This window comes from Ischnura elegans, chromosome 8 (genome assembly GCF_921293095.1).
Source record: "Ischnura elegans chromosome 8, ioIscEleg1.1, whole genome shotgun sequence".
Taxonomy (NCBI): Eukaryota; Metazoa; Arthropoda; class Insecta; order Odonata; family Coenagrionidae; genus Ischnura; species Ischnura elegans.
In genome coordinates this window covers 41782650-41798198 of record NC_060253.1, presented here as the reverse complement: position 1 = coordinate 41798198, position 15549 = coordinate 41782650, and the positions used below count along the sequence as shown (strand labels likewise).

Genomic DNA, 15549 nt, shown 5'->3' with positions numbered 1-15549 from the left:
GGCGAGTCAAATGATGTTGATATGGAAACCGTGGAGTGGAAATGTAGGGTTCAAGTAAAAATTAAAGATTATCAACGATGTGATATCTACAACGGGGATGAAACCGGAATGTATTTTAGGGCTCTGCCGTCTAAGTCATTGTGTGTAAAAGGAGACAACTGCAAGAGTTTACATGCATTTCCGAGTTCTATTTATATAAATTAGGGTAAAAATTCAAACAATGATGTTTTATGTACACTAATTCTTTATTCTGTGGGAGGGAAGCACTCAAAGGAGCATTTGACCATTTTCATTTGTGGGAATATGGCAGGGGAGCTCCTAAAGCCTCTTGTCATCCGGAAATCAGCTCGACCACAATGCTTTAAAAACGTTGAAATTGAGAAGCTACCGGTCAAATGGAGTCAGAATAAAAAAGCATGGAACACGGCTTCAATCATGGAAGAGTGGCTTAAAAGTTTCAATGTCGAAATGAGGAGGAAAAATAGGAAAGTCATACTTTTCCTTGACAATGCAACCCGTTACCCTAAAATTCACCTGGCGAATATGAAGCTAGCCTGGTTTCCGGCAAACACAGCAAGCATCACTTAGCCAATGGATCAGGGAGTAATTAGATCGCAGAATGCACAATATAGGAAAAACATGATGCGATCATTATTAGCTGCAGCAGATACTGCGAATTCAGTATCAGAGGTATAAAAAGTATCAGTGCTGGATGCCATTAATTGGATTAATTTGGCAGTGAAAGATATTAAAACATCAACTGTTAAACAATCTTTCGCCAAAGCTGGAATTCTGCCAGAGCTGATCCCCGAGGAAGGTAAAGAAAATAATTTACATCCTGACATATCACCAATGTAAATGCATATTTACGCATTTACAGGATTATATATATGACCTTTGCTATTTAGGAGCCAATGGTGGATCTAAGCGAATTTGAAGTAAGTAATAAACTGAGATAACATGAGTGCTGAGAGATTTGTGGATTTCGACAACGATCTTCTCACGAGCAATGAAGATGGTTCCTTAACAGCCAATAATGAAGAAGAAGAAATCTGTGATACCGACGAAGAAGTGACCTTAATATGTGAAGAAAATAAAAAATCGTATAGAGAAATGTTGGTCTCATCAAAAGAATTAGAAGAATGCAGTCTCACCAAAGATTACACTGATTTGTTTAACATCTTGCATGGGGCCATTGGCAACGTAGAAAATTGTATTCTACAGGAAAAAAGGAAAGACAGACAAAAATGACTGATTACTTCAAATAAACTATTTAAAAATAATGCGATGCTGTTCTTTTATAATTTCATTATAATTAATCATTTCATAATCGTCTACGTGTAGAATTTGAGTCAAACCAACCTTTTAGGCAACGCATTCAATGGACTTGATATGACTTTCGCGGTCTTTTTTGAATTGTCAGACCCTGAGTTAAGCGGAATACTGTCTTATCCGGAAAAAAGTGAAGGGCCCGAGAGATTCCGCTTAAGACAGGTTTCACTGTACATAGAGCATTATAATATTGCACATTAAGGTCATAGTAATCAGAAAACTCGGACAAAAATGAAATATTATATTAGAGATTATACAATTCCAACATGACAGAATTTAATTCATTGATTCTGAGACATGATTTTCCTCTTTATAACGAGATAAACCAAGATTATTAGAACCCTAATATTCTCCTAAAATAACCTAAATTATAGGACAGTTAAAACAAGATAATGGCATGGCATGCATTCCTTATGCACTGGATGCCAATAGAAACACTCACTCCTTCAACGGTAGGTTGGTAGCATCCATTAAAACAGAAAAATTGGATTCTGGCACGTAGTGGCTGGAATTACAGCCCTCTGTTGACAAGGGGAGAACAGGCGGAGGAGGCTTTGGGCCACCAAAACCAAGCCACAGAGCAAACATCATTGAGGTCAATAAACCAAAAACAGCACCCTGGTGAGAAAGAAATACATGATCAGATGGGTGTAACATGAGTAAAGTAAGCAATTAGTAAAAGGGACAAAGAAACACAGTTAGATAGATGCATAAACTACACAAAAAAATGCATAAATTAGGGTTAAGGTAAGGTGCGGTAAGTGCGACCCCAAAATAGCATATATGACTTTTAAATAGCTTAGGAAAATTTTCTAGGCTTGCTAAAAACAAGAGATTCAATGTATAGTATATATGTGTATCACTGAAAAAGATAATTAGATTAAAAATCCTCTCTCTGTAAAGTGGTAATTTTTATAAATTTTTTCTCACAATCTTGTCAAGGGATCGCGCTTACCCCGCACATGGGGCAAGTGCATCCCTTGGCTCATATGCAACATATTTCCACATTACACGGTACATGGGGTAAGTGCGATTAACCCAGACATTCAGCTGTACATTGCCTTTTAAAGTACCAAATTATGTTTAACCATTCTTGAGAAATCAACTTTTATCTTAGGGAATGTAAGTAGATTGTTTTTTCATGTTTTTGATAATTATGACACAATATGGAATTGTTGTTAAATGTGTTTTTTAATGATAGTAACAGTATTCGGCTGTTACACATTGATTCAAAAGTGTATTAAAAATAGCTAGTGTGCATAAAAGCTGAATAAATAATAATAACAATAGTATAAATCTTGCACATGACAACAAATCTGAATACAAACTAGATTGTAATGAACAAAGAATTGTTTCTCTAATGTAACTTACGCTATTAATATAAAAAAGCAAAATGAAGAAAAACTCATGGTCTTCCACCAATTGAACATTGAATATTTATTTGTGTATTTTAAGTTGTACCCCGAGAAAGATAGGCAAAACGTTAACTTTCCTCGACGGCTGACATAGGGCTTGGATAATATTTTTACAACATGTTCCTTTAGTATTTCGCTGGAATCTTCATTCTGTGGATAGGTGAAACTTATTTCAGTACCAAAACAGAGAGAAAAGAAAGCAAACCACGGGATCACCTGGTTCATTAATCTCCAGAATTTTCCCTACATAGTGAGCAACTGACTTTTTGCTGCTGAATGTAGCCAGAATCCAATCTCCACTTCGAATCTTAGTCACCAAATTTGTTAAGCTTTTTCGACTCATGCTATCTTGTTTCAGGCATTAATACCATGTCATCTACATCCTCCTCGTCAGAAGATGTGATATCCAATGCCCTATCATAATCAATCAACAATCTAAAGCTATCTTTATCTAATAAACCTTCAAAATAAAAGTTGATGTGAGGAGGAGAATTAAAAGACCTAGTTTTATAAACCTCAGTGTTTTGCAACATTTATACAAGAAAATTAATGCAAGAACTGCCATACAGAAACTAAAAGTTTAACGCAAGACCTGTTATACAGAAACTAAAAATTTAATCCATACTACAACCTCGTAGCCTGCAACAGGGCCAGGCAACAGGGTCGCACTTGCCCCGGATGGTAGGAATGAATGGTTATGACGGGGAAAGTGCAACCCCCCATCTAAACTAAATATAATGACCCGAGTCCCAAAATTTAAAGTAAAGCAAGAAAAACCAATCCAAGAAGAAGAGAAAACAAGATAAAATTCTTATCTAACACCTCCGATGCATTGATTTTGAGGGAACTGCGGTGTAGCCTCTCCTTACAACCAACTAAGACTATGAGATGAACGGACGGGTATATTTCCTAAGCATGTGGAACGAGAAATTAAAGGATAATTATTACTAAGTCGTCGGCTCTGGTTCCATTACAAAGTACGGAATATGTTGCACGACCGCCACCTGCTTCGAGAACGGAAATACGATCTTCCTTACGGAGGGTCACACTTACCCCGTAGACGCACTTACCCCACCTCACCTTACATAAGTCAGAAATATTAATTTTGGATCAGGTCGGGTTATATCCTATAAAATAACTTTTTTTTGCTGAAGTTTCAGCATAAATATACATAAATATATTTATTACTGCTAACAAAGGAAATTAGTATGAAAAGTCAATAAACGCATGTGGTGGGCTTACAAGAAAAATAAGCCGTAAACAAAAATTTAAAATCAAAACACCCCAGATATTAATGTAGTAAAATCAATATGTACAAGTTACAATATAAGATTAAAAAGAGGCTCAAAAAAGAATCAAAATTTCTCTCCACAAAAAAAATTCTCACAGCAATTATAGCTTCTGAAGCCAACATGAGACAACAAGTTCACCTTAGAAATGGCTTTCAATTACAATGAATTTATATTATTTTGATACTTGAGAAAAAGATATGAAACAAGTACTTGAGCTTGAGATCCAATCAAATAGAGCTTAACTTGGTTACAAAACATGAAAAGTTAGAGCATGTTTTTGGATTGTGATATACATACATGTATATTAATATTGAACAAAAGCCTACGCCAGCTCAAACAAAACGGTAAAAACCAAGGGTTGAATCAGCCTAAATTCCTGCATCTCATACTTGAAAATGCCTTTTTGTCCAATAAGGAGGCAGACAAGGAGCACGAAACAAACACAACTTTGACTTACCATTTGATTGGCAAATGGAAAAAACATTCCAAGAGTGAATACCCCAAGTAGGGGCCCACCTATCACACCAAATATTGTCAATGAAGCCTGAAGGATCCCTCCAAAAGACTGTGCAAGGAAGGCAAAGGCAAGGCACAACATCCCATAGCCAAGAGCCAAGATTTTTGACAAGACTGTACAGGCATTCTCTGAAAGGCCTCTCCCTTTAATGGCTACGTAGGCTGGCTGCAAAGGAAATCATTCACTAATAAGATAATAATTCTCAATAAAACAAGTACAATTATAACAGACAGAAAAAGTTCAAACTATCATCTGTATAAATATATAAATTGTACGAAAATTTTTGTATCATGTGGAACAAAAGGGAAACAAATTCCATAGGATTAGCCCTGGTGTGCTATTAAATGAGAAATGAATATAATTAGGCCCAAAAATACTGTCATTAGGGTCAGGGTAATAAAAGCATCCTGAATAATCATTAAACTGCTAGCAAAGCTGAAACAAATATCCTGACGATTCACCAATGCATCTAAACTAAATCACCTATGGCATAAGCATGATGCATTTCAATTTCTAAAACTGTGCCTGTTGTAACAGTACGGTCCAACTTTGGGAGACACCATGTGATATATAGTAGCATTTAACAAGAATTACTGTCCATTAAGCAATTATATTTTGAAATACATATTAAAAAATGCAAGAGAGGCTAATGAATAATACACAGATAGAATTTCAGGGTCTACTGAAGATCCTCTGAAAAAAACAATAGTTTCGTATGGCCATTGTTGAAACAAAATAGTTATGTAGTAATCACACGCGGGGATGTGTAGTATTAACCAATTATACATACATAAAAAACATCAAAATTCAATGGAAAAAATATTTTGCCGACAATCAAGCACATATGTATATGTACAGTCAACTCCAAAAGTAAATGTGGGAAGCTCAGCCGCACCACTCCTAGGACCCAGCTCGAACCACGTCAAATTCGCATGACAAACTTTCGGATGTTGGCACTGCATTTGAAAAAAGACGCGGTAAGAGGAGTTGGGGGTGGTTGGGGTGGAAGAGAAGTGGGATGAGGAAGCTACGAACTGCGAGAAGTCCTTTGGTTTGCGCCGTATAGTGCGAGTTGAATGGACACTACCTTTCGAGCTATTTTATCGGCGACAAAAATTCTTTCGTGGACTAAAAACATACGAGCGAGATCCCAGGCAGTACGATCGCAGCTGGCACGAGTGACGAAGCTAGGAGCGAGGTAGAGAGCCAGGAGGAGAGTAGCGAGGCAAGAAAGGAGAAAGTTATTAGGAGAAAAGTGTATCCACCGACATGAACCTGGTGTCGGCACCATTGCATTTTTTCCGTAGAGGCGTGTGGGACTCGGAAATAATCTTGCATAAAATTGTATTCACAATAAATTTCTCAATAGCTGTTGGTTAATCAAGAGTATCTTTTAATAAATAACTGCAAATTGTGCATTTCTACCGGCAGATATGTTTGTGACAGCACATAATATCAGTCAAACTACTCCATAGTAAAGTAAAACCGACAACTGATTTCTCAGTGTTGAGATATTAAAACTGAACTGCCGATAGTATTTTTATTAATTAATATCTTTTAAAAAATAATCAAGCTTTCAATGGAAAGCAATAATAATATTCCCAACATGATCCGCCATAATTATGAATAATTCCAACTTCAAGAAACGTTTAGCAATTAAATACTTTTTTAGGATCCAAGTTCCCTAACCTGACCAAACACTGACAGGATGTTATGATCATAATGTAGCGCCGCGGCGCTAGATTGCCGGTTCGCGGAAGAAGGGTTAGCAAGTGAAATAAAATGCCTCCCAAGCCCAAGCAAGGCCGCTTTACTTTCTTTCATCATAGGGTTTTTCTCGGACTATGTCCCTATATGACTTATGGAGGATCCCACATCTGTAAACGCGTAAGGTGTCAGGTTAATTCTCCCAGAGGATTATGCCATAAGGATCTCCCCAATCACTCCAATATACTTGGTGTCTGATCACTAAGATACTAGCACACTTACCGGTGCTGACTTGGCACATAACATCTTGGCCAGTAAAAACTCGCTTCCAATTCCCATCCCACTGACAGAGTGATAGAGCATCGATTCCGATTAAATATATTTATGGCGCACATCAAGCTGAATAAAATTCCTGAGCGTCTTTTTATTATCATTCTTATTATTCGAAACCATTGCGCTTCTTACACGTCAAGCACTGTAGTAATCATCTGCATGAAAACATGAATAATTATAGTTCGCCAAAATAGAAAATAAATGGTTATTACAAATTGTGAGTTGAGAGTTTTCCGTTTGTTTTGTCGAAATATTTAACCGATGATTTCCACCACAATACTTATCTATCAACGTAAAAACACCTGTCATTATTTAATGCAAAAACAAAGTTAAATGTCCAGAAGCGAATTTGTGGCCTAAAACTACTATTTGTGGCTGCATGCAACCTAACAGCTAGATATCGCATCCGAATAGGTAAGAGTAATGCACTTAAAAGTTTGAGTCTCCCACCTAAAGGACGGTGAAATGCTGTGCTGGCTGTAAAATTCCTTGCGTTCAATTCTCACATCCAAAGAATTAGTTAAGACCTATCACTCTTGATTGCGAATCCAAACCACCCCAGCCAAAAGATTTTTTGTTTCACGCCCCCGGCCATCGAATTATTTCTTCTTAGCAGTCAGGAACTTTTAGTTGCAGCAAAAAATCCTTAAAATTCTCTCACCATTTCCATGACAATCAAACCCTACTCAAAACATTTCTTATTGAAAACGAAATTCAAAAGTGAATTTTTGCTATGTGCATAACTAAGAAAACTAGACAATTGTTTGTGTAAGATTGGAGGGGTGAGATCCCTAATTAGAATTTCACGTTGTCTCTCATAGGGGAGGCGAGAGGTCATGAGGCGTCAAAAATCGTTTTATGCAGTATTTTAATAGCACTCTATCAGAAATATTTTGAGAAATTATCTGGAGCTCGATGCAGGGATAAGTGACGCCTTTCTAAAAATTTTTGAGCTTAAATAGAATTAGTGGACTGAAATTCGAGTGTTGCGATGTTGCCCCGTAACACAACGCATCGGAAAATCGAGGGGCTCTCTAAGGCCTTTCTTCGTCACTCATGCCGGCTAAGATTGTACTGCCTGGGATCCCGCTCGTATGTTTTTAGTCCACGAAAGAATTTTTGTCGCCGATAAAATAGCTCGAAAGGTAGTGTCCATTCAACTCACACTATACGGCGTAAACCAAAGAACTTCTCGCAGTTCGTAGCTTCCTCATCCCACTTCTCTTCCACCCCAACCACCCCCAACTCCTCTTACCGCGTCTTTTTTCAAATGCAGTGCCAACATCCGAAAGTTTGTCATGCGAATTTGACGTGGTTCGAGCTGGGTCCTAGGTGTGGCGCGGCTGATCTTTCCACATTTACTTTTGGAGTTGACTGTACCTTAATCTTAATATCTGTCATACAATATCATAAATTCATTTTAATAACTTTGAAATTTAGAATTAAATGATAAAAAGCAAACAGAATGTCTTGTCTAATACCATAAATGAGCACTTACTTTGATGTAATCTTCAAGAGATACAGCAGAGAGTGAGTTCAGAGCTGAGGATACAGTGCTTAAAGATCCACTGAAAAGCCCAACTACAAAAAGACCAGCAAGGCCAGGAATGTGACCAACTGTTTCTATGACATACAGAGGCATCAACTGTTGAAAAAAAATTTATTAGAAAAAATTAAGGAAAGAGCAAATTTATTACCTACAAAGCCAATGAATAGTCACTAACTAATTTCCATAAAAATCGAAAAAATTCAATTACTCCCATGTGTCAAGGTTTTTATATACATATGTATGTACTTTTAAAATGAAAATGAACAGATTACATCTGAACTATAACAGCCAAGTAAAAAAAGCCACTCTACAGATATCAGATTCTAGCAATTTTTTCCATACGTAAATTTTAGATCATATTAATTTGAATAAAAAACCTTACTCGTTCTCAAGAGGAATAATATGGGTTTCTGACTCTCAATTAACATTCAGCCCATTAAAATCAAACACACTTATTGCGAGTTTGAATTATACTTATTATAGTACATATTGTAGTATACTCTTAATGAAATACATATACTTATTGCAGTAAATATTGTGGGAAATATTGCTACATCCTGACATCATTTTGCTTTCGATTAAGTTCTCACACTCTTTTTGTTGATGTGTGCCTATTCTTTTGGTCGATTCCATTTCCGGTCTATGCGTTCTCTTCATCCGTACTATTCCCCTTTTTTGCGTGAGCCTCCAGAACTTTCCTTTATGCCTGCGCAGTGCTGATTGTGCTGATAGTGGGGAATGCATCTATGACAGACGGTGCCTGTGCGCTTTTATGAAAGGAAAGCCACGATGCCCGTACTATGCTGATTTTGCTGAGAGTGGGAATCGTATTTTTGATTGCCGATGCGTTTGCACTTTTCAGAAAAGAATGGCACACCAGTGGAAAGTTCTAGAACGCACGGAGGGGGGAGGGGGGTCGGATGCCACGATGCCTTAAAAACTGCACGCAGCATTCACTTGAGGTCATTTCGTCAAGAGTCAGGACCCGCATAGCAGGCACCCACAGGGCCGTGGAAGGGAAGCTCTACGATTGACCCGGAGTAGCCAAGGGAGGAGATCATTCTTGTTCAACAACCGTCTCCAAATACACTCCTTGCGGCAAACTACGTATCTTTCATTTCTCACCGATACTATCCCTCCGAGAGGACCACCTTCACAGACCGGAATCCCTCAGCGTCAGTCAAGATCCCGAGTCTCAGTCGCCCTTTGTCGAGCTGTCCACGAGAGGACACGTCAATATTATAATTATTAATTTTTGAAGCATATATGATCCATCCCTAAAGAGAAAAATCTTTTTTCATCTTTTCATTGTATCATTTGGAAATTGAAGAAATGGTCCCATTCTTCTTAAAAAAATTATATCTTGTACTAACCACATTACTGCATAGATAAATCAAAACAACTTTCTATAAAAATAAGAGCATTATGGAATGAAAAAGTTGGTCTCCTAATCATGGAAATCAATACAGTATGCCTATGGCAAGCATTAAATTCTGTTTGAAGCAACAGAGGCTCCTTTAGTTGCTAAAATATTCAGTCACCAATAATATCAGTTCCAAAATGGATTCCTGATGAAAATGACATCACCGCCTTTTGGATGAAGTTCCAAGAATGGATGACATGAGCTGGATGCCACATATTTCTAGGGTAGAGTTTATAACAGGTTATGGTGGATAGCCTACTGTGTTCACTATCAGAAAAGATATCAGAGTTTGAAGTATTACCTCTCTATAACTGTACAATCAGTTGTAATGAAATGCAAATGAAATGAGAGGAAATTATTTCTGTTTCCTCATTATCAACAGAAATGTATCTTGCATCACCAATTTCAATATCCGGCTTAATTTGGAAAAATGTACAGTTTTTAATGATCAGGTAACGGTAGTTTCGACTTTGAACGTAAGTTGATCAAAAACCTCTCCATGTACTGATATCAGAGTCCATTCATTGGAAGAATAGACTATAAAGTTACATCCCAAAGCAGAACTTTGCGATAATTGCATTAGCAGCAAATTTTGATGCAAAAGTAACCTATGAAGCAAACGTTTTCTGAGCACCACATACAGAACCTCTTATGAAACAAAGCTGGATAAAAAAATTTCTAAAGCAAGGATGAATTTCTGATGATAATGAGACAATTAGAGTTGCCTTCTACATAATCATTTCTGGTCTATTTAAATTGAGGATGAGTCACTTCTCAAATTTTTTTGGTTCTCGGTACCTCTCCGGTTCCCCCCCATCGGTTCTCAGATCTTGATACTCTGTTCAAAGGATGAACTCTTATTATCTGAATTAATGGAAAATTTAAATGAACAACCATAAGAAGTGAATGAAAACAATTTCACTAAAAATGTAAATAAGCAGGAAAGCTCTGTAAAAAAAACTTATGATCTTCTCCATAATTTTATTTGCAGAGTAAAGAATTTCTTTATTGAAACTTTCGTGACTACTGGTGATTAGAAGAGAGAGAGAGAGATACATGGGTGTATGCCTCTTTTAATCATTCCCTTGAAGAAGTGACCGGCAGCCGGTCATGAAACGTCAGGGCGATCTCCACTACGTCACATGGCATACACCTGTATGTCTCTCACTCTTTTAAAGTAAAGAAGTTTAAATAGCACATTGTTAAAGAATGCATGATTGACCAATACGCCACATTACATCAGGCAGCCACAGATTCTTTCCACAGGTTTAGATTTAAAAAAATCAACATTTTTATACTATCTGGGTTTAATCTATTCTTTTTTTGACAGAAATACTGCCTGCTACAATGAATAGACATTCACTGAAAAAGTGGTCGATGTTGATTTTGAAGGGCCGAGCAAAATATGCTTGGAGCACAGGTTACATACTGAATAGAGAGTTAGCATAGCACCAGGATCAATAGTGACACTCCCCCAATTTCTGACGACATCATCCGTTAATTTGATGTAACTTGTGAGTCAGTTCAAAAGATATTCAAAATAAATAACCCAAACTTGGGTATCTCAACTTTTTGTAAGGACAGTAGTATCCCAGAGAATAATCTAGTTGAATTTTTCTAAATGTTCCCACTAGATTATTTTCTACAAGCTGGCATACTATTAGTTGGAAAACTACTCCAAAATCCCAATTGAATGCCTTTCCCATGGCCCTAGGGATTTTTTGAGGGCATCCAAAGGCTTCACCCGTGATTTGAAGTGGAGACCATTTGGATAGGGACTACAGGCTCTATCCACAAAACTATCCCACTCCAAATGTGAAACCTCGATTTTACATTCCCCCATTATACATTTTCCCTGATTTTGCACCGTTTTCATCAGGTCCCAAACAATACCGCCTTTAGAAAATGATACTCTATTTTACAATATCCTCAATTTTGCACTTTTTGTAAGTGGTCCATTCAAAAGTGTAAAATAGAGGTTTCACTGAAGACAATGAGTATAAAAAATAGTAAGAAATTATTCTCACATGCCTGATCTGAAGATTTAATCCTCTTATCAGCCACAGGATCACATTTGTAGTACTTGGAGTAAATTGCCAGACCAGAAAATGAAGTACTCAAGCTGAGAACCATTAATATTGGTAAACTCAGCCATAGTGCCTTTTGTGATGTCCTCAGATTTCTAAGAGTGAAGATCAGAGAAAATTTTCATTAATTCGAAAGTCAGTCAAAGGCTGAATTCAAGCAAAAAATTATAAAGCAATTGTAATAGTACTCAGAAAATTTATGCAATCACCAAACTATCAGTTAAATGCAGATACTGAGACAGAGGTCATTTAGTAGTTGTCTACAATGTAGTTTTTATTCTTACCGAAGAGACATCAAACGCTGCACTTGAGCCTGATTAACAGCATACAATGAAAGGTAAGTGAACATCCCACCAATAACTAGGGACCAAATTGTGTGCCGCACTCTAGGATCTGGATCAATGCTGAAAAGGGAAAGGAAATTTCAAACTTAATCTACACCTAGTTCAAACTTTACATTCTGGAAAATTATTTGACAAACTATTAGAAACCTGCAGCCCTGGGAATAAGCCTAGAAACCCCATGTATCTATGCATATGTAAATCTTCATGCAATCAGGGGAGAGAATGTTAAAATCCATGTTAGAAGAAAAAAATTTAGGTAAGCAGTACAGGGGAAGGAAAAGAATAGGATATATTGATTGAATGAAAGGTAATAGGCCTTATTTTGAGTTTAAGATAGAAGTTGAAGTCGGTGACAGGCCTGGCTAACACAAAATGCTCTTCCAAAACTTACCTTAACCAATAAAATTCCTTAATTATAAAAAATAAAGTTAATCACTTAAAAAGATAACATCTAACCTGTAATGCCTAGCAATTGCATTAAACAAAATCTCTTAACCAATAAAAATCCCGAATCAAAGTACATATTTTGAAATGATGCAAGAGTGTAAAAAGAGAACAATGCTTGTAATTAACTATTACTAGCTGAACTTACTTGAAAAATTCTATTCTGGAGCCCTCATCAGCAATTCTCCATATTTCAGAGAGTCCTCCCACATCAATAGCTGCTATCACAATAACAGTGAAAATGGCTGCATACATAAGAAGAGACTAGAAATAAAGTCATTAAAAATAATTTAAAAACTGTCCGAGTAACCATAGACCAAGAGCAATCGAATGAACAGAAAATATAACCTGTACTAAATTAGTTCATATGTACATCATGAGGATCATCCATCCTGGTCCACCAGAAATGCTTACACATTAACTCATATGTGTTTTTGTACCATGTAACTAGGGTTTTAGGCACAACTTCATCAACAAAAAGGTAACTGGATTCAAAGAATATCAATTTTACTTTATAACTGGAATGCAGTTAGCTTTTAATATAATCCAGCCTGAAGGCAAGAACTAGTGTCACTGGGAATGTAAACGAGGTGATTAAATGTACTGTTACCAAGAAATTCTGAAGGCAGATGACCACAAAAATAAATCTTAAGTTGCCTATAGACATTCCACAATAAAATAATTCACCAAACATCATAGCTCTCACAATTGACCAAAAATATGATGGATAGTATCAACATCACACAAAAACTTGGCAAATATATAGCAATGTTGAAATGATTCTCATGAAAATATTAGAAAAACCAAAGAAAAAGTAGGTAGGTATGTGTGCAACATGGAATTCCTTTACGACGCACTAAAATAAGGTAGCTCCTGCTGTTTAAGTTTAAAGAAAGAAATTTTCTACACTCACAAGACAAAAATATATTTGTTTCTTCCTTCATCGGCAACATATTATTTTCAATATAAAATGATAATTCACTAAAATAATTTTGTAGATAGGAGCAAAAGATAAGACATGAAGAAAAAAATCTTCCTCATTCCGTTATTCACTCATATTTTTTAATTAAAAAATGCCTAAGTTGCAGCCCATTTTTCATGAATTGGTGACATAATTAGAATTTCAGCTTATTTAAACTTGTTTAAGGATAACTGTTCATTGCAGGAAGGAATAGTTAAAGCCCCTATTACACCGGGTACGCAATTTCATCAGCTGATATACTAAAAAATTTGCATTTAAAATTGCATCATGCAAGGTCATTAGTAGCAAGACCATAAGTATAAATGCATATTGACAAAATAGTCCCTGTTCTTATTGCTAATTTATTTATCACCCGAATGAGAAAAAAATGCAGTTTGTAGTTGTACAACATTGAGCCAAATGTAAATTGGGCTTTCTAAGAGTTTAAACAATAATGAACCACACAAGATGGATGCCTGAGGTTGAGATGAAGCCAGGCATGTGACATCATCAAATTATCTACAAAATCACCAAAGTGATTGATTTTTCACCATAAATAGCTTGAAATGCAGGCGATGGATTGAAAATCAGAAAAATATGTGCATTTTAATTTTTTAATTTTATTATACATAAATATTAATCACCTGAAAGACATCAGTGGCCACAACAGCTTTCATCCCTCCAATTGCCGAATAAAAGGTGCAGACAAGTCCCATGGAGAGTATGGCAGTAACTAGTGAGAGGCTGGTAACAGCTGATAATGCTAGGGCAGGAGCGTATAGAACGATTCCCATATAGAGAATCATTTGAGTTGAAAATGCAAATGAGCACAGAAGTCTGGTTGCCAGTCCAAACCGCATTTGTAAGTACTGCGAAGATGGTAAAAATACTCGATAACATGCATGCTGCCAACAGATTTGACATAATATAATACAGTAGATCCCAAATTTGCAATGGGTTTGACTTATGATGGATTTGGTACACAATCTGAGCTGACATTGTATACTTTTTAAAATATAAAATTTCACCAATATTTTTCCCGCTCACATGATATGTCATCAATTGCGTAATTCTACTCATTTTTCAGCGAAACATTAACATATCCAAAGTTGCATGTCCTGCTGCTCTTTAAACTGATTCTTGCCTGGAAAAATGGTGATTAAACATATAATGGAATTACCTCAACGATTGGTTCTTTCAAAAGGCTAAAAATTATAAAGTAAGAGACTACTTAACTCCAAAAGAAATACAAGGGGCAGCAATATAAGGAAGTAGAAGAAGTATTACACCACTTCTCAACATATATAAGACCTGACATTGCAGCGGTATCAGGAATCGGGTTAGGAGCAGGGTTTTTCCCAGGCGAAGGTAGAAGAATAGCATTTCCATAGTTTTTATAGCTGATAGGATTTTGTTAGTCCGGAGGAGATACTTCCCAGGATAATGCTCATGGATTAGGATGAAAAAAGAGGCTAAGAATAATTGAAGCGATCATTACATTGCTTAAAAAGAGCTCAGGAAAAGAATATCAAATTTTCTGGAAGAGGGAAATAAGTCCTAACAGGCTATCTAGATGTAGACAAGGTGGTATATAGGAAGGATCACAAATAACCAAAAAGGATACATATTCATGGTTGGAAGCTCTATTGCTGGCCTCAGTGGAGGTGGGGTAAAGTCCATGGGTTGCGGGCTCGAGTCCCACCTGGGTAAGTGACCCCTATTCAAGGCATGAATGCTTGTGCACGTTTAATTGTTAAATCTTATCAAAAACTCTGATGTAAAGGCCGAATAGTTCTGTTTTCGGAGGTGTGGCAATAAATAAATATTACATAGTCAAGTAAGACATTGACTTTGGTGGCTTTACTGTAACAGGAAGGGAATACATATCTGTATTCATGCTAATTAAGATGCAACATTGCACAGGCACTATTTTCCAACTCAGTAATAATAAAAACTCAATTTATATTATCCAAACTGCAAAATCCCCATTGGATGATTTTTTAATTCAACTGTGCTAATGCCAACTCCATGCCAAAATAACAAAACAATGTCTTGCCAACAGTTAATATTAAAAAACAGACTTGAAATTATAAATTAAGGCATACGAGGAATGCAGAGCCATATTTATCTTATTTCAATGCAATT

At 36.5% G+C, this 15549-nt stretch overlaps 1 protein-coding gene across 3 annotated transcripts in view; it reads right to left on the bottom strand.

Annotated features, from left to right (window-relative positions):
- Positions 1-15549, bottom strand: part of LOC124163370 (putative sodium-dependent multivitamin transporter) — a 46005-nt gene that overhangs the window by 11368 nt on the left and 19088 nt on the right. For all 3 annotated transcript variants that reach the window (XR_006865760.1, XM_046540244.1, XM_046540242.1), the window contains 7 exons: positions 14049-14273; positions 12592-12707; positions 11940-12059; positions 11600-11750; positions 8095-8241; positions 4497-4721; positions 1775-1950 (listed from right to left, as the gene is read on the bottom strand). Coding sequence is in view for 2 of the 3 variants with exons in the window: in XM_046540244.1 (XP_046396200.1) it covers positions 1775-1950; positions 4497-4721; positions 8095-8241; positions 11600-11750; positions 11940-12059; positions 12592-12707; positions 14049-14273 (1160 nt within the window). In the remaining variant the exon portion in view is untranslated. The remainder of the gene's footprint in view (positions 1-1774; positions 1951-4496; positions 4722-8094; positions 8242-11599; positions 11751-11939; positions 12060-12591; positions 12708-14048; positions 14274-15549) is intronic.